At 40.7% G+C, this 20222-nt stretch overlaps 1 protein-coding gene across 3 annotated transcripts in view; it reads right to left on the bottom strand.

The window, feature by feature from the left end:
* Lmo7 (LIM domain 7) overlaps nucleotides 1-20222 on the bottom strand; it is a 193363-nt gene that overhangs the window by 3131 nt on the left and 170010 nt on the right. For all 3 annotated transcript variants that reach the window (XM_026788357.1, XM_026788359.1, XM_026788358.1), the window contains 14 exons: nucleotides 18960-19074; nucleotides 17682-17843; nucleotides 16533-16639; nucleotides 15569-15629; nucleotides 13921-13977; nucleotides 11890-11915; nucleotides 11492-11596; nucleotides 10817-10909; nucleotides 10017-10429; nucleotides 8911-8976; nucleotides 6181-6233; nucleotides 3607-3820; nucleotides 2055-2348; nucleotides 183-291 (listed from right to left, as the gene is read on the bottom strand). In XM_026788357.1, the coding sequence (XP_026644158.1) occupies nucleotides 183-291; nucleotides 2055-2348; nucleotides 3607-3820; nucleotides 6181-6233; nucleotides 8911-8976; nucleotides 10017-10429; nucleotides 10817-10909; nucleotides 11492-11596; nucleotides 11890-11915; nucleotides 13921-13977; nucleotides 15569-15629; nucleotides 16533-16639; nucleotides 17682-17843; nucleotides 18960-19074 (1875 nt within the window). The remainder of the gene's footprint in view (nucleotides 1-182; nucleotides 292-2054; nucleotides 2349-3606; nucleotides 3821-6180; nucleotides 6234-8910; nucleotides 8977-10016; nucleotides 10430-10816; nucleotides 10910-11491; nucleotides 11597-11889; nucleotides 11916-13920; nucleotides 13978-15568; nucleotides 15630-16532; nucleotides 16640-17681; nucleotides 17844-18959; nucleotides 19075-20222) is intronic.

The raw sequence follows: 20222 nt of genomic DNA, 5'->3' as shown, positions 1-20222 counted from the left end.
TAAGAAGATTCAGGTTTGACAACCAAGTAGTAGCAAGCAATTTGTGACTCCTGCAGCAGCACAGACTAACAAATAACAGCGCCAAGCTTATTAGTGGCTCAACCACAACCCAGCGGCTCACAGAAGCCATGCGCTCTCCAAGCAAAGCACCGCGGCCGGCAAGCTCTTCGTCTCACGCTCACCTTAAAACAATGTAAATGATAACAAAGACCCAGGGTCTCGATGATCATAGCGGCTCCTTTGCCCAGAATGTTATTACAGTAGGAACACACACGCTTCCCACTCACTGACCTAGACGTGGAACAAGAACGGAATGGAGGCTTTCACCTGTGTGGCTTGGCAAGGTTGGCATTTAAAGTCACACTGTTGTTGGCAGAAATGGTAACAGCTGAAGAAAGGCTCTTTGTATCTGTGGGAGCAAGACTTTGAGCAGCCAACTAAATAAAGCTTGTCTTCATTATACCTTCAGCTGTCATGAAGGCTCTAGGGACCTTGAAGCCTGTTTACCTAAAGGAACAATTTCAATATGACTGGTCCATTTGGGACTTTGTACCCATTCCCCTGAGACCACATATGGGCCCATCAGTATCTCCGATCTGCTACATCTTCTTGCTAATTCAGCTGCCTTATATATGAAATTCCACTCAAGGCATTCCACTCTCAGGGCCATTCAGATTCTGTAATTTGCCTCCTCAACTTTACTTTTTACCCTCCCCTTTTTCAATTTTCTGGTTAGAAACAGGGACACTTTCTCGAGTGCACTTCTGTTGAGAATGAAGTCATCAGAGCTCAAGCACTGCCGATGAGTCAGGGATGGAGACTCCTTCCTACTTCACTTTCAGACCTAAACGGACTGGTCTCTCCTAGTGCTAAAGAGACATCACCTTCAGCCTTACTTTCTCATCCCTGCAGAAGGAGTAAAACACCACAAGACCCTGGGAGTGGAGGGAACGGTGGTTATTGAGAGGCAGGTGTGGCAAGAACAATCTGCTGGCCAAAGACTCTCCCTGGACAGAGAAGCCCAAGACCTGTCCCCTAGCTCTCCCCTGCCCAATTCTCACATATGGGGCTACAGAGGGAGAATAAGTGAATGGTGGATCCTCTCTTTCTGAAAACTCCATCTATCACCAAAAAAAAAAAAAAAACTTGACCACAATACCTCCTGGCCCCTTTTCCTTTAATTCAACTCTCTAACATATTTTCTAGATTTTGATAATTATACGCTATTTTGAATTGAGATATTTATTCTTATCTAAGTCTATTAATAGTTTAAAATATCCAAATATCAATGAATTTCTACCTTAATCATTATATTTGTGATGGAATTTAAAACTCCCTTGGGATGACAACAGAGAAATGGCTCATGGGGACGCTGTGATGATCTAAAAACACAACCCACATTGACATCAGGGCTTCACCCAATGACCTGGGCCAAGGGGCCATTCAAGTTACTCCCTAACTTTCACCCCCTCCCCAGAACATATGAACTACAGAAGTCAAGTAATGAGGACTGAGCAAAGTGGTGGCAGATCGGGTCACAGATGAAGCGACCCAAGACTCTAAAAGCAAGATCAAACCTACAGGATGATTTTTTTTTTTTAAATCCAGCTTATTCAAACTGCCCAGGCTATGAAGCCTATTTATCACAACCCATTCCAATGAGTTTCTATTAGAGTGCCATTAAAAGTCAGACACTTCATAGCACTGATTGTACTCATAAATATGAAAGCATTCGTGAGCCACTGTGTCCTTTGTGGATGCCACAGGGTGGTCTATTCAGAGAAATCTTCCAGCTGAGACATTGACCAAAAGCACAGGCAACAGAGAGCCTGGCGACATGCAGACATGTTTAAAGTCTCCATTGCCTTTCCCAGACATCGGTAGACACTAGGCAGGCAGCAGACAGAGGCAGAAGAAAGTCTTCTCAATTGCTTGGATACAAGAACACCAAATTCATGCACTCAGTTTTTCTTCTTCACTGGATAATTTAGGGAACGTTTCAACGAAGAAACAGATGTGAAAATAAGACTAGGGGTCAACAGAAAGGGCCTCACCTGTTGCGGAGTTGGGAGCCAGACTGTGAAATGGAAGGGGAACAGCTGCGTGGGGTAGGAGACCCTGGGGGGGCAGGGCCTGGGATGATGGTCTTCACAGGGCCAGCTGGAGGTGGTACCGCAGAGGATGGGTTCCTCATGTAGGCACGGTTTGATGTGGACAACAGCTGTGGAGGCGGGCGACTGAAGTCTTGGACAGAGGAGGAGGCATAGACCCCTGCAGGCTGGCTGTTCCATGGGGACTGCCTCCAGGAACTGGGCCGCTGGGAGTCCAGGTTGTCCAGGGACTCCCCTCTGAAACACGGGAAGAAGTCATAGGGGTAACATGAGCCACTCAACTGGAGATCATCCGTCAGATGTGATGTACCATTATGGTCAATATAAGACCCATTTTACGTATTTCCTAAACTGTAAGTCATCTGAATCCAGTTACATATATGATTACTTTCAATAATTAAAACTGTTCTGCATCAGAGGTACTGTGCCAGTTCATTCTTCAATAACGTTCTTTGGCATGGGGCTTAGACCAAAGACCAAGTATCAAACTGGCAAGAAAATTATCATTTAAATAAAAGGGAATATTAGAAAGGTAACCAGTCATCCCTTAAATCTTGAACAGTGTAGACATATAAACCTCATTCCTTCAAAATTCAATCACAAAATGAATTTTAGGTACATAATAAGTATTAAGCTAGACATTTCCACAGAAATATTTAATCTTTACAGAACCATAGAAGGTTGTTTTTAATCTCATAGAAGTTTCTTTGCTCAAACTAGGAGTGTGTGGGTCAGGCTCTGGCTGACTGCACTGCAACCCAGGCCTGCCTCCCAGACCTTCTCAGCAATGGTATTGTCTAGTTTAGAGGATTCAGATATAGACAGAGATACACACACAGATAAAGTTCCTAAGATTCAATCCTGCATTTTAAAACAGTACATAATTAATTCTCTATCTGAAACATGTTGCAAATAAATTTCCCCAGCTCAGCAGTCAGATAGAACACTGGCAGAGTAGCTGCAGTATAATTTGCCAAGATAGGTCTCCTAGCATGCTCACCCACCACTCCAACTTGTATCTGCAGTTTTACCATCTTAAATGTTACAGAATTAGGTTTGCACAGTTTTTATGAACCTAATTACCATGATTACAACCTAGCTGTGAATCTGATTATGAACATAAGTACGTTTCCTTCTCTTCAAGCTTAACACACACAAAAAAAAAATCAAATTCATATTTAGTAATCTGAATCCCATTTCCAAATTCCACATCCAGACTTAGACTATTCATGATGTGATCTTGTCCTGCTGGCTTCCCTGTCTCACTCAACCAGTTTCTTTATACACGCACACGCACGCACACACACACACACACACACACACACACACACATCAGAGTAACTGAGTCTACTTCCAAACATTGTCCCCAGTTTAAAATGAGATGGTTCAGACACAAGAACTGACTGCATCTGATGATAGTTCACTGCCCCCAAAAAAGGGGAAAGCCTAGAACTGAGACATTTGCTTCCCAGCAAAGATCGCGAACATCTCCTACCTTCTCATGAGCCCAGGCAGGCAGATGGGCTCTTTGTTCACACTCGCACTGCGCTGTCGGATCCAGCTGTTGTCATTATGGAGAGACGTTCTCTTCCTCATTTCCTGCAGGATTTGCTGTCTCTCCAACTCTGCCTCTGAGGGGCCCTGGTCCTTCCTGGAGCTCCTTTGAGAAAAGCTAGTAGTCCCGATTCGGTCAGAATATTTGCTGCTTCCTAGATGAAAAACATACCAAAAGCTTCAATATAAGTACACGAGAAATGATAGTGGATCAGCCTCCAAAGAGAGGGCAACTTCAAAGCCAGCACTCTGCATGGGGGCTGACAGCATCCAGATCCAGCCGGGGGACGAGTGTGGGAAACAGACAGCTGCTAGCTGCCTCCTATTACTGGAAATTCCAGTTCCACATGCAGGGGCATCCATGAGGTGCACATACATACATATGTACGTACATACATACATACATTCATACATACACACAAACACACGCACACACGCAAATCCCTATAGATCCCAGAAGTGTTCAGTTACAAAATGTTCATCTAATTTCTCCTCCTTTAAATCAAGTGCACTCATTGCAGGCTTGCTATGAAGGCTAGGGAATTTTCTTTTACATCTATTCTCTGTCCCACCCCCAGGGCAGGAAAAGACCACACAAGTGCAAATATCTCTAATTGACAGGGGCTGTTCTCGTGGTCTAAGTTGCAGAATAAGTCATGACCACACTGTAAGATTATCCAGCCACTGACAGAGCCCTGGTGAACAATAGAAAATGATTGTTCATAATATTACCAAATCTGTTTGTGCTCTGAGATATTTATAAACTGTAATATAACTATTAAGTTTATCAGTAGTAATTAAGTCAGCTTGCATCCCCAAGGTTTGCTGACTAATTCCTATTTATGGAAAACACATACAATCTATTGGTTTAGATTAGAAATTTTTAACTAAGGAATTATTTTTCTCTGAATTCATTGTTATTGCCACACATTCAGAGTCTCTGGCTTGTCTAGGTACCTCTTTCAAGTAAGCAATGAGCCAGAGGCCACAGAAGTGTGTTGTTATTGCTGCTTAGTACACACCTACATGTGGTATATTAATAACAATATCAATATGCTAGTTTTGAATAAAACTTTCTTCATATTGAGAGTATGTTGATGGTATAACCAAATCATCCCATCAAATATGTAATAATTTCTTAGTATCTGCTAATTCAAGGAGGTGTGGCAGGCATAGGGAAGAAAGCACACACCACCAGCTATCCGGGTAGTACACAAAACAGAAGAGTGAGCAACTGTTTCAGACCATCCCAGGTGTGCACCAACAACCGTGTGCTAATTCAAGGCTGTGTGGCGGGCACAGGGAAGAAAGCTATCCAGGTGGGACCCAAACACAAGAGTGAGCAGGTGTTTGAGACTGGCACAGGTGGGCGCCAACAACCAGGTTTCACTCGGGACAGAGTAGGAACGCCACAGACTAAAGGTATGTCACACAAGACAAGGGTACTTAATCTGTAATTTTAACAATAGCTAGGGGCCAAAATTCAAGGGGAAAGGGCTGGAAAACCCAAATGGGAAAGATCCAAAGAGCAGACAGGCCACATTAGAAGTATCTGTTGAGCGGAGACATAAGAGAGAGGACAATTGTTTAGAGTAGTGTTTCCTGAAGGGAAAGGTGGGTCCAAAATGCTGGCAAGGCAAACAGCGCCATGACTGAGGATCCTACTTACTCAATGATACTGCCACCTATCCGAATGAAAACTTAATTCTATGAGCTTTGACCAGAGATACACATCAGCTGCTACCAGACCCAAGACAAACATAAAAGACAAGTTCTGTTTTTCTTATAATGAGCTTTAAATTTTTTTTAAAAAAATTTTCTTAGTTTAATGATAATATGTAAAATGCAACTTATTCATATTAAAAACAGAAATAGCTGGCATCAGAGATTTGAATTACCTTGGAGGTCAGTGATGGGGCCAAATCTTGTCTGTCCATCTCGATCCCTACCTGAACATTTCTACATGTGCATAACTGACCAATAGCTTGTTTATGCAAACCCTGTATGTATGATGAAATTGCTTAGGGCTATTTTTTTTACTTATGCAATTTCAGTTATCTGGGGCTAACCATAACCATATTTTATATCAAGTTCTGAGTTCCAAATGATTTTCATGAAGGGAAAAATCCCTATCACTGGGTTTTCAGACCTTTTTCCATTTGCATAAATGATTTCACATTTATCCATAATTCTTATGTCCTCTGTATTATTTCCTGGCCACATTCTTTAATTGCAAGATAAAATCTACTATGGAAAGTGTGTCAACATTTTCTTTGCAAATTTCCCAAATATTCCTTAGTTATTGAAATGCCCTAGTATGGTACTCACTCCATTATAAAGAAAGCCAAATAAAGAAAAGGTAATTTTTATTACAGATATGCAAAATAGCATGTTGCCCATATAATAGTAGTGAATCTAAAGTTTCTTGCACTTAAAGAAACTAATGATAGTATATGACCACTCAAATATGTAATGTGCTTTTAAATAAAAGTTTGAATGCAAAAATCACACTTACCGTTTTTCTCTGTGGGGGTATCATTTAGTTCCGTAGTAGATCTTGACTTGCTCCTAAAACAGAATATATTAAATATGTGTTATTAACATTTTTATTTTATTTCAGAAAATACAGCTTTGTTTGTTTTTTCAAGACAAGTCTTCTCTGTGTAGTCCACCTGGAACTTTTTCTGTATACTGGTGCTGACCTCAAACATAGAAATCCACCTGCCTCTGTCTCCCAAGTGCTGGGATTAAAGGCATACAACACTACACCTAGAAAAAATATGCTTTTTTAAGCAGGTATTTATTTCCTATATCTTTTGGGAGATGAGTTTATTTTTGAACCAAGGAACATTTCATATTATGCAAACTAGCAGAAAACAATAATTGCTGGAAATACACAAAATATGGGACCCTCTCTCCTTCCTAAGATGATAGAGACTGCTCTGCCCATGCTGACTCCTGCACCAGCCACCAGCTCACTCAGAGTTAGTCTATGCTGTGTCCTCCACACTGCCTGGCATCAAGATAAGAAGATCTATGGCACCAGGAGTCCACAGATCATTCACCCATTTGCCAAATGCTATCCTGGCATTCCAAACAGGTAGCAAGGCCTTCTGACTCGGCAGGCACCTCTGAAAATGCCATCCTCATAGCTATAAAAGGGCACAGGCTCATCTCCTCATTCTACTAATTAGCTCAACTTCAGAAATAGTAGCAATCCTAAACACAGATGTGCATATGTATATATAGTGTATATCTGCACCCTGTGTAATAACCTATAATGCAGGATAAGGTGCTATTACTGGCAGACAGCTACATCTGTCAGGGCATGCCTGTATTTACAAAGAAAAAAAAAAACACTTGCCCCTGGATGTTAGGCTGCACTCCCCAATGCCTATAAAGTATATACTACATAATATATATAGTATTTATATATTATATATAGCACTACCTATAGTATTCTACATTGTATAATATAATATATAGTATATACTCCCCAATTATATAAATCCACTCATAGATTTTTAAAAAATAGATGCAGAGTAAGCTGGCCTTGAACTTACAGAGATACCATGACTCTGCCTCCTCAATGCTGGAATCATAATTCTGACTTTGTGTTATATTTCTTAGTTAGCTTTTTACTACCTGTATTCAAGGCAGATGAGCAATGCATGAAGATTAAAGTCAGAAAGTTTACATATTGGTAATTCCTAGCTTGTCTCATCTTGGGTCTCTTAGCCAACCGCCAACCTATGTAAGTTTCTGTTTCTTCACAAATAAAAAGAAAATAGGGCTAACTATATCTTCTCATAGAGTTGTACTGAGAAACAAAGTCTGCAAAGTGAATAAAATGATGAGCAAGTGAGGGATATTTTAATGGTCTGTAGTTTTTCTCAGGGACTCAGCTCATTTATCAGGAGATTTTTTCTAGCTCTGTATACACTCCTACCTAGTTAGTCCTGTTCGTCCTCCTTCTGGTCTGAACCCCTTCACTCACCCTGGTTGCCAGTAAATGTGCCTCTTTCCTTAGATCCAATGAAGAAGACAAGTATCCTACAGGAATTATTTCAGCTCTGCAAGCAGAAGCTAATGAACCTACAGACTAGATATTTATAGACACACCGTTCAAAAGTCCTTAGTAATTTTAAAACAGCAAAGTGATTTTGTTTAATTACCTGAAAATATTAAAGCTTGATGCTTTAGGAAACTTTAAACGCATGCTCCTTATACCTTTTCTGTTAGCCGAAAACCTGTTTTCTTTTCAAACCCTGCTGGTGGTTCCCATTGTACTGTCTAAGAGAATGGCCACAATTCTCATCAGATGCACTAAAAACATTATCATTTTTAGGTAATTGAGCCACTTCTCATGCGTTTTTAAAGCAAATAGTCTCCTGGATAAGGCGACACACATATGTAGTACCAAGAGGTGGGAAGAACGCTAGCCAGGTATATAGTGAGTGCCAGGCAAGCTTGTGGTGCCTATTGAGACCATATCTCAAAAATTTAATTTAAACATTGTTCTGAGTGACCAAAACGGAACAATTTTTGTCTATTTACCATCTAAAATGACTCCTTAACACAAGGCAGAAGGACAATACAGCTTTCATTTCTCTGTGTGGTTTTTTTTTTTTTTGAGACAAAGTTTTGCTTTGTAGCCTAGGCTGGCCTTGAGCTCATTATGTTGTTTAGGCTAGCCTTGAACTCACATTGATCCTTCTATCTCAGCCACCTGAGGGCTTAGATTACAAACGTCTGTCACCTACACATGACTCTAGCTTGAAGCAGCTTTTGACTTTAGATTGAACAATAGCTTAGATCTCAGGTGTCTTAGAAACCATCTTTCCTTATTTCTATTTCTTCTCTGTCCATCCACCATGAATATAAGATTTCACCAGCTAATAGTAGCTCTCATTTCCCCAGATACTTCCACCAACTCCCAAAGCAGAGCTCTCTGGTTAACTAGCAGCAGATGTGTGACTAGAGCCCAAACGACCAACAACTCCAAATGAGCTCAACACAAAATGCTAAGCCACAAAATCATAAGCTAAGTTTAAAGGTAATGGTTACACAGCAAAAACTAACTGATACAAAGGACAATCTTCGGGTTGTTTTGTTTCTTCTGTTTTGCTCCACAAGACAAAAGGACAACGGGCTCCAGTGGCTCTACAGATCACCTAGGTGAGCTGAGGAACATCCATCTGAAGACAACTGGGATCAACCAAGTAAAACACAGTAGTCCACACACCTGTCCGTAGAAAACATTCCTGAAGATTCCTCCTCTCTCTTTGGTATATCGTAGGAATCAATAGGCCTAAAAAAGTAAGGATTTTTTTTAATTAAAATACCAGAATTTAAGACATTCCCTGACTTTAGGAATATCAAAATAGTATTCTGGTCTTTTTAAGCAAATTGTTTATGGTTTTAGAGCTAAACAGGCATTTCAATCAGTTGCTACTGAGAACAGACCTATGTGCATTTGCTGACCACATGCCCAGTTATGCATTCTCTGTATAAGTATACACTGTGGTAGGTGGGAACTCCATGCCCTGGTCATGATCTAGGGCTACAGAAATTGCTTTTTTAAATTGTAGCTCTGAACCACATCTTCTTGGGGTAGGCAGGCCAAGAGGACAACAATGCAGTCTAGTGTGGCGTACACAGAAATGATGGGAAGGCAGAACTGGGTATTCTGGAAAGGCTAAGCTGGTGATGGCAGGGTAGACGTTTAAATCAGATGAGTGGGCCACAAGTGTGTGGTGCCAGTCATTTCCAGAGGGAACAGAAAACATTGGTGTTGTAATATGTACGGAAGCCTTGAAAGAGCTGAGGGAATTAAAGTGGCAGATGCTATCTGTGGTGGGATTTCCTTCTGTAGGCTGTGAATATGTTTTATTACCATTAGTTAATAAAGAAGCTGCTTTGGCCTATGGCAGGGCAGACTATAGCAAGGCAGGAAATCCAAGCAGAGCTAGAGGAGGAAAGAAGATGGAGTAAGGCAGACACCATGTAGCCACCCAAGAAGCAAGGGGAAACAAACCATGAGCCTTGTGGTAAAATATACGATGAAATGGGTTCATTTAAGATGTAAGAGTTAGTTTATAAGAAGCCTGAGCTAATAGGCCAAACAGTGTTGTCTTGATATAGATTCTGTGTGATTACTCAGGTCTGGGCCACCAGGAGTAAAAGACCAGTCTCCGTTTACAGAAGTTTTGTGGTTTAAAGGCTCTTTGGGACGGGTTGGTTAAGCTGTGCAAAGTAAGGATGGCAGAGGAGGGAATGCATACTGGGCAGGCAAAACAAACCCATGACTATTGAAATTCCTTGATACCCGCTTCAGCTATGGGGACAGACCTCCGGTATTGGTAGATCTTGACCGAAGTTTCTCGCTCCCTCTCTGCATGGTACTTCTGCATTTCAGCTTGTTTTCGCGCTTGAGCCTCTGCCTGGGCCTGGGCCTCTGCTCGAGCCTTGGCTTCTGCCTCAGCCTGCGCCTGCGCCTCAGCCTCCCGCTGCTTCCGTAGCTCTTCTTCCTGAGCTTCTTCCTTCCGTTTCTTCTCCTGCTCAAGCATGAGCTGCTCCTGCAGTTTCCGACTTTTGTCCTCACGAACAGCATCCTCTTCCAGCTGCCCTCTCTCTTCCTCCCCTGCTCGGGTTCCTTCCCGGTCCGAAGACTTGGACCCTTCACTCCAGGTGGATTCCCAAGTGGCAGTCACAGGCTCCCGTGTAGTCAGAGAAATGCTGTTGGATCTTAGGACCATCAGCTCCTAGGTAGCCATTAAAAATCAATCAATCAAGCCATTAAAAAACCATCTGTGTCTCTGTCATTTCACACAGATTCAACTGTGGATGAAAATAATGGTAAGCAGCCCAGAATTCCAAGAAGATAGTTACAGCTCTTTTTTTTTTTCTTTTTAAGCCACATAAGTAACTGAAGTCTAAGGGCAGAAAGATTACTTGAAGCTGAAGTTCTAGGGAAATTTACTTGATGATACATTTAAAAGATCAAAGTAAATTTCTAACACACAAGAATTCAATGTATTTTCCAAAGAGCTACAGAGGTGTGTGTCTAGGAAAATGGGGTGTGGTGTTCCTTGCCTAGGTTCTCCAAAACGGTACAGAGAAGGAAGGGAACAAGGCATGCTTCGTGCTACCTCATCCAAGTACTTGGAATTCTCTCTCTCGGCCTCTTGTTGCGCCCTCTGCCACTCTTCCCTCAGCTTTTCTTGCTCACGTTGGTATTTTTCCTAGGGGGGAATATGGAACAATAATTAATCAAGGTTGCCTTTTCATGGGAAGCATGGTATTTAAGCAGGATATTTTCCATTAACAATTTTGCTAGCTCTAAACTTTCAGGTCAAACTTTCATGTGACCAATTAGAATTTAGTCTGAAGGGGAAAAAAAAAAGTCTTATATTAAGCTAAAATTAAGCAGATGTTTAGATGTCAGAAATTTGAGGCGCATGGAACAAAACCTATACCCAAGCTGTATTGTTGATGTTACTCATCAAGGCCTCCACAGCTAGGGTAAGGGAGACTGATGGCCAAACAGACCTCATCTACCACTGGCAGGGACAAGCCTCACAGTCTGGGCCTCTCATGTCTCCAAAGTGTCTGTATGGGTTAATGCCCGATCGTTTATATAATCATCAGAATGGGAAAGTAAGTGCTTCATGCAAGATATGAGTACAATAGGCAAACAGGTTTGGGGTTTGCTAGTGATAAGGATGCTGGTTTGGTTCTGCCTTTTTGCAAGCTTGCTTCTCAACACTAGCCAGAAGACAGCACTGAAGCTAAGCCCTCTATTCACCCAGGATATGTGGTACTACCTGGAGTAGACGATCCTGTTCCTTCTGCCACCTCTCCTGTCGTTTTCGCTCCTCCTCTTGATCCCATGCCCAGCGACTTGGGGCACTGAGGGTTGGAACTGGAACCTAACCAGTTTGTGGCACAAGAGATGTAAACACAGAAGAACTTAACATTCCTCAAGTCATCTACTGAAACCCTCCACCTACTGAAACTCATCCATCATTCATCTCCTGTTGGCTTAAACCATCACAGGGATGACGTGGACTCACATTTCAACATCAACCTCTTTAGCTTAGCAAATCACAACCCCCACCAACCTTTACGTATCTTAAAACAATGCAGGAAATATTGCTGTGGAGAAACCCAGTCCCGCCAAGCTTCCCTTATGTCTTCCCAACTACAAACGTCTAGTACTCACATCAGGACCCGCAGAATCGGAGCTCCCTGCGTTGCAGCACGTGGGCGAGGAGGGAAGAAAAGCACAACGTGAGTCTTCATTTCCAGAAAATCATTCTTTTCGGGGAGTTAGGTCACTAGCTGTCTCTGCCAGTATGCCGAGTGACATCAGTGCTCTCGGTAGCTCCATCACCTATGAATCCTTCCCTTTCAATCCCATCTGTACTCGTCTTCCAAACTCACCTTTCGTTCAGAGAGGAAACTGCTGGAGCCCCAAACTCTAGGGCACAGCGCTAATTTGGTGAGTCTTTCATAAAAGGCTTCATTGATACCAAACTGACCAGTGTCTCATAGTTTGGCTTAACAGGGAGAAAGAACACAAACATTGCAGCATCTCCCAAGCCCAGTTATTGCAAATGTTGGTCAAAAGTATGACAGAAGGCTTTCTTATTTCCCAGGTCTCCTTGCTAATGAGCTACTGCTTTCTAATTGATATGTGGCAAAAAGCAAGGGGACCCCATTCTTTTCTATTATTTGAAACACAGGGGTTCAAGTTTGATGTGTCAACTATCAGGCACTATAATATTATTATATCATCATCACACCCAGGCTGACCTCAAGCCAACATTGACTCTGAACTTTTAGGCCTCCATCCTCCATCGTCCATATGCTGGGACTCCAGGTGTGGACCACCATGCCTGGCTAATTCTTTGATTGCTACTTTGAGATACTATTTAGTCTAGGCTTGTATTGAACTTTTAATCTCCCTGCCTAGCCTTGACATTAGAGCTATGTATAACTACACTGGACTAATTTATAATGTGTCGACACATTATATAATTATCAAAAAGTGAATTTTCAGAAAATATACTATTATGTAGTGTTCAGAAAGTTTCCTGAAATCTCAGCTGTCACATAAACATGTACCTATTTAAAGAAAACTGTTTTAAAACTTAGGGAAATGTTCATCTCTAAAATAGCTCATTGAAGAAAAGTAAGATAAAACTAAAACAAAAACGAGGAACTATTTTGTTTTAGCCAGATCAAATTAGGAGTGTGTTATCACTTCAATTGAATAGCCACAGAAAATAGTGAGTTTAGTGAAAAACTATGAATCAAAAACACCAAAGACAGATGATAAACACTTTGGTCTGAAAGGAAATTTAATCTACCTTAGGAAGAACATTAGGCAGTAAACACAACAGACACAAAACCCAGTAGGTATCATAAAGCAAATTTTGAAATGTTTCATTAATCTTTAAAGAATGAATAACATTTTAGATAGCAACAGTAAATCTTCTGTGATGCTGCATCTAAAATGTTAAACATTTCTTTTAAGTTCTTTGGAGCAGAACAGAGTTGAGCCCACATTCGGGAGACAGAGCGTTAGACAAACGTGAAGATAAAGAAAAGGTGCATGCGTCATTCCTCAAGAAGCAGCCGTGCGCAGCTACACCAACATAGATAATTTTACAATGCTCCTGTGCTCAGGTGCAACCAAATTTTCTTTATGTTAAGTTTCCTTTGACATCAATAGAGTCATCATTATCAGCCCTCCATCGTCATTCCGATAGCAAGGAGCATCTCTGGGCTTCATGAGCAGCAGTATTTCCCATGACCAAAAACAAATTGTTTGTTTGTTTTTGTAAGTTGACCAAACATATGTTGGTGTAATCTAACACTGTGCAAATGATAGGAAGCAGTAAGGCAAAACTGAAACTCCTCATTTCTTACTGTTACCCAGTGGAAAAACACGTGTGTTTAATAGCATCTCACTGCTTTGATTGTTGTTTTGTTTTTTCACAAGGTTAAAAGAGAGAAACACCTTGAGAGCTAGACAAAGGACACGCAAAGACCCATTACCACAGAGGTAGACCCATGAACTGTAAGAAAAGCCTGGTGATCCTGGGGAAAGAACGGAAATGGGTTATGTTGCTTGGTCATAACAGCAGCAAGATGGAAGGAGATTGGTGCCCAGAGCCACAGACCACAAGGAGAGTGAGGAGCGGGGCAAGTCCATGGGAGCCCAGGAGGAATGAGCATTACAATTTACCTTGTTCAAAAAATTGGGACCGCCTTTTTAAATTTCTCAAAGAAATGGATTCTGATGCTAGTTGAAAAATAAGAAAATAAATACCATGTCATTCATTTTAACTTCTCACCACTGGTAAATTCAATGACACTTGAGAGACCTTTCCAATCTGTAGCAATGTTATTTTTTAAATACAAAATTGATAGCCGCTGAAGGTAGAGATTATTTCAAGGCAGACACACGTATTTTAGTAATCTACACTACATTCAAGTTAGCAAGAGGAACAAACACTTTATTAATTATTTTTAGTAAATAGCATTGTATTTTCACAGCAAGGAGAGCCATATCGTCATCTTAGAGGCCGGTACTTCCGAGAAATAAAAACTAACACTTTCTGCTTACATGAATCGACCTAAAGTTATCTCTCCCAAAGCATTTTTACAACATGGTGAAGGAAAATATAAAAGTATCTGGAGAAGTCATCAAAAGCAAGACAACTTAATGAATGACCAAATGAAAGCAAATGCTAAAATGAATGTGTCTTTAATTAAAATATTTTGTGGTAGTATTTAAGAATGTGTAGATGCTGGCTTATGTCTTATTATTTTTGCTGTAGGTTAGCCAGAAAGAAAAAGGAAACGTAATCTGACATCTCCCATGAATCAGTCCCAAAACAATGGTACAAACCATAAATATCACCTGACAGTGGCCGATGCTTACTTAAACTTACTTAAACAATCCTGAAGTAGCAAGCCCTGCATAGAGTTGCATAGTCACCACGTAGGTGTCTTATCGATTGGCACTACTACCTGGGTCATTAGAAGAAGACAACTAGGATTCTTTAGCTTTTTAATATCAGGAAAAATAAGCAACGTTTATTTTCAAACTCAGTTGATAAGGCAAACAACTGTCCTACTTTGTAATTATTAAAAAAAGAAGGACAAAGAGAATAATCATAAAGAAGAGACAAATCCATAAACTTCGATCAGTTTTGCTGAACATATTTACTAACTGTTCAACTGTGTCGCCAAAGCAAACGCAGCCCCACTACAGGAGGCCTGGCCTCGTGGTGTAAGACCTTCGTCTTCTTCTGGCCTCTTTCCTGTCTGTATGGACCTGAAAGGTCTTTCTGGTATGTCTAAGGCATAACACACAGCACTCAGTAGCTAAATTATTTCTGAAGGGTCTAAGCAAAGAGTGGAGCTCCCACAATGCCCCGGATACTTCTGTTGCCTTCTTTTTCAAGACAAACAAAGGTGACTCTCTCAACTGTGACTGCCCTCGGAGATTCCCTGCACATTTGTCCTTTCAGAACAATCAGGAGGGAAAGGAAACTCCTCATTCTGAGTTTAATGAAGATCCTTCTGCCAACACTCCATAGCCCCGAAGCTGCTGGCTCTAGGAAAACCTGTTCTTCTTATTTGGCTTAGGTGCGGGTACCTAGAGCTCCAGAGCCTGCTGCCAAATTTGCATTTGTATCTCCTGAACTGTTCAGGCTGGAACGGACTCCTTCCCACCTGGCCATAACTGGATCTGCATGCTAACCTTGGTTTCAACTTGTTCTTCATCCAGCTTTTGCTTACTTAAATATATTAATTTTTCTAGCAGGTCTTGAGAGCTATAACTTCCCCTGCGGGACAAACGGAAATAATTTATGAGTGATCTTTACCTTTTGGATCAAGGGTGTTGCTTTCTTCGTGAATTCCATTGATTTCTTTGGATTCGGTGTACTGGAGAGGGTAGAAATGCTAATTAGCACTCTCTCTGATTAGACTTTGGGCTTAAATAATACATCTCTCATTAGGGGAAGATGTCTTTAAACAAAATGGGTTTTCAGGATATTGATTCATTACCCACAGCTTCTTGTATGTACTAATTTTTTTTTCATTACTCTCCAATACTTGGGAAAGGATTAATGACTAGCTATAGGCAAGAATGACCATAAGTTTTATCAGTCATTAATATTCTAAGAGGCATGGTAGATAAGACATTCATCCATTTGGGTTACATTTATTTGGTTTGGCTTAGTAGTAAAACCACCATTTGTTATTCTTTAACAATTAAACCTGTCCTTTAAAAATGTAATAATATTTCCTTTTAGATAAGTTGATTCAGTTCAAAGTTTAAATTATCAATTAAAATGAACAATTCTCATTAGAAATAGAAACTATTTTTTTTTAAAAAAAACTATATGAAAAAAATATTGCTTTAGAATTTTGAAATTTCCTGCACTGTGCTTTTTAAATCAATTTGTGAAACTGATTATATCTTAATCACACATGCAATCCAATTAAAATGCATCATGAGATTTCATGGTATACAGTGGGTATATTTTACCAGCTGACGACAGAGCACAAATAGCTGTAGCATATAATTTTTCACAATTGCTGTTTCTCATTCACAAAGATCGAGAGAGACAGTTGTAATAATGAAAGATTGGTGAGAAATACTTGCAGAGCGACGTTATGGAATGATGTTATCATCCATAACTTAATAATAAAAGATGGCTAATGAAAATAGCCAGTATTTTCAAGATGACACTTTATTTATTAAGTATAACCTAACCATTTATCTTTTATGCAGCATCGAAACTTCCCCCCACATAGCCTCTGTTGTTACTTCTTTCTACTTACAGGACTCTGAAGGCTTTCAGAGAAATCAGTTGTTACCGACAGACTTGAGGACTTGTCCAAGGTGTAAATCCCTGAAGTCATGTCCGTCCACTTTGTTTCAGGCGAACCTATAATTTTGGTAGCCACACTGGTAAGATTGAGGGTTTTATGCCGTATAGATGGCAGGGGAGGTTGGTCTCTGCCCCAGTCTGATTGGCACATGAAGATCAAGTAATGAAAACACGTAGATGGTGAAGTGGAAAGAATAAAGTTACTGAATGCACAGATACAAAACGTACACAGACAGACATACAGACGGACGGACGGACAGATGAATCAGGCAGTGTCAACGATGGGGAGACTTTAGGGCTTTTACCAGCAGATCACCTTCCCAAAGCACAAAGGTTAAAAACCGTGGTAGTAAACAGACGACTAGCAAATGTGCTGATTCTTTTGCTAAACTGACTGGCACTCATGTTATGTGCCGACACCAAACATGTGTCGATCTGAAGAGACTTAATGTCCCTTCCTAGTGAACAATCACCCATGCATAGAAACAAAATGACATCAAAAGCAGATTATAATGCTATGGGAATACATAGGAATATGTCCTACTATGCTCTTGACAACAGCAGTACAGTTAAATACTATAGAGAATGTTAAATCATAAAGCCATCGTTCTTTCCACTGTTTTTTTTTTTCTTTTAGTTTTTGGGACAGGGTTTCTCTGTGTAGCACCAGCTCCCCTGGAACTCACTCTGTAGACAGGCTGGCCTTGAACTCACAGAGATCCGCTTGTCTCTACATCCCGAGTGCTAGGATTAAAGGTGTGCGCCGCCTCTGCCCACCTCATAGTGCCATTCTTAATGCTCGGCATTGTGGCTCCTGGGTACAGATACATTTGCTTTTAATGGGCATTTGCATTCGGCCAGATCATTTGCCTAAGTAGTCAAAGGGTGTCGAATTTAGTAGATTTGCTAGTGAAGCATTTTCAGAAGGAATAGACAGAGGGGCCATTCATGATTTGTCCCAACACAACGACAAAACAATTGCAAGCACAAAGCTAAGAAAAACGGGGGTACAGGAGAGGATTAATAAAGCCAATGGTTACAACCACCTGCCAAAGTCAGGTTTCCCTACTCAGCCAGGCACAGACGGAAACCAACTCACCAGACTTTCCATAGCGCCTGACATCCATCACTAAGTTTCCGGTTTCTTGGGCGCTTGCCATGGTTTCCTCCCACTTTTTTGTATCCTTATATGAAAACTTGGTGTTATTGATGGCAAGAATCTCATCATCTACCTGCAGCTGAGAAAATTCTGCTGGGCTACCTAGACAAGGTAAAGTATATAATCAGATGATAAGGATCCCATACAGGCTGATCCCTGTTGTTTCTTTAAGGCAAATGACTTCCTCATCTCGCCTAGTTCCTACAGTTAACAGTAGAGAAGCAACATTGGTATTTTTAAGTTATCTCAAAGCTGAGTCCCGACACCACATGAAGTACCAGGGGCATTGTTTATTTCAGAGTCTGTTTCTCCATTTACAATGAAATAAGAAATGGTAAGTTCAGCCAAAATAATAATAACAATAATAATAATAACTCTCCTGAGGACAAAGAAAAATGCAGTCATATTTACATTAAAAATGTGAAATATATTATACTTTAATGGAGTATCAGTTAGCATTCTGGGCTAGAGAGAGTAGAAGGAAAAAGTCCCTTCAAACTGCACAAAATTACCACTTAAAGTACCATGATTACACCAATCTTGAAATTTAAAAGGAAGAGCCAATGTCAACACACAATTCTGTATGATAAAAATCCGTAAACGGATCTCTCTCAAATAGGATAGATGTCACTGTAGTTACCTTGAGAGCAAATTTAGTAGTTGTTGGGTTTACCGTGGCATAACCCTGGCTGTGGGAGGTGTAATCATTCAGGAGAAGACCCAAAGCACCTTGAGCATATGATAAATGACAGACAAAATACTAACACTACTTAGATAACATCACTCTTGGAGGGAGGTGGCCAGGGACAGAGGACCCAGCATGTATGATGCACTTGTGTCCAAGTCACTACAAACAGCAACCCCTATGTTGATCTATTATAGGGCAGTATGTGTCTGCCACAAAACACAATTATCCATGGAAATTTTACACTAATCTTTCAGATAAATGCAACTTGTTAACATTTCTAGAAAGCAAGTTTTTTAAAACAAAATAATCTCAAAGGTCACAAAATAGAGGCTCTTGAAAATGGAAACAAATTAGGAAGGGACAGTAAACAATATGTAATTCATAACTCCAACTACTAGTCTTGGGGAGGAGACTACACCAACTTTCCTCCACCCAAATGCATCTTTCCCACATGCCCCCCACAGGCCAAATTAAGTGGCTTCTGCTTCCCACACACACCACAGACAAGGAGCGCAATGTATATGATTTACCTTTTTCAACGGATGCCACAAAGATCCCCGAAAAATCCCATTTTATTGTAAACCCGAAGTCAGGTTGGCTCCCAGGCGTCTGGTTTATGCTGATTCTCATATCGCTGAACTGATCCTGCAAGTAAAACGTGAAACGCTGGTATCGGATGTCCCTGGCAACCACATGGAGGAAAACCTATCCATGAAAGACGGGAAGCTGCACCAGGGGACACCTGAGTGAGTTTAAGACAAAACAGCAGCTTCCCATTTTTTCCATGGTTTTGATAAAATTTTCGCTTACATGTATATGATAGAGTACTAATTTCTCTTAAAATAAGGTAAGGGCCAATCTATTGTCAACCAGTGTTTTCTTTTATTTTAATACAATCCTGTAAACAAGTTGGCCATGAATAAAGTGTAGGCTTTTCAATTGTTTTTCCTACACCCATGGTCAATTCATTTCTCTCTGTAATCTTTCTCGCTACATGTAGTGGAACAGAAATTAAATGTTTAGACTATTTTAAAAAATAAATAAGGTCTAGGGCTTTCGTTCATCATACAAAAAAAGCCCAATTTACAAACCACTTACTTATTCATCACCTAAGAATAAAGAGAGTAATTTAAATTATCTGTTTTAAATGACAGACAGCAGATTGAAAAGCAATTCACCTCCAACCCTCAGCATTTGTAGCTGAACTGGACCGATGGCCCACAGATGTATAATCAGTTATCTGTAGGAGGAATCCATCTGGAATAGACCAGTCCTGTATCCCTGTGCATATTTGTTGGCTCAACTCTCTCAGGAGGATGCAGGGGCAAATGACTTGCTGACGCCCATGCTGTTAAATGCAGAATTCTGTTCCCTCATCCAGGAGAAACTGCACACAATACATCCAGAGTAACAGACTATGACTCCTTTGAAGCATCGCCAGTACTCCTAGAGCCCAAGAACAATAGCATCTTGGGAAAAAAGTAGAACTCTATTTTAACTCTCTTTACTATACTCAGTGAAAATAAATCCTACATTAAGGATACTCTGTCTCTATCTCTGTCTTTCTCTCTCTCTGTCTCTCACTATGTCTATCTCCCAAATACTATTTGAAGCCAGGTGGTGGTGCTACACACCTTTAATCCCAACACTTAGGAAGAAAAAACAGGTGGATCTCTGTGAGTTCAAGGCCAAAATGGTCTACAAATTGTGTTTCAGGGTAACCAGAGGTACTGTCACACAGAGAGACCCTGCCTTGAAAAAAAAAGTGTGTGTGTGTGTGTGTGTGTGTGTGT

The sequence above is a fragment of the Microtus ochrogaster genome, unplaced genomic scaffold (genome assembly GCF_000317375.1).
Source record: "Microtus ochrogaster isolate Prairie Vole_2 unplaced genomic scaffold, MicOch1.0 UNK2, whole genome shotgun sequence".
Classification (NCBI taxonomy): domain Eukaryota; kingdom Metazoa; phylum Chordata; class Mammalia; order Rodentia; family Cricetidae; genus Microtus; species Microtus ochrogaster.
This window is presented reverse-complemented; position numbering and strand designations above follow the sequence as displayed.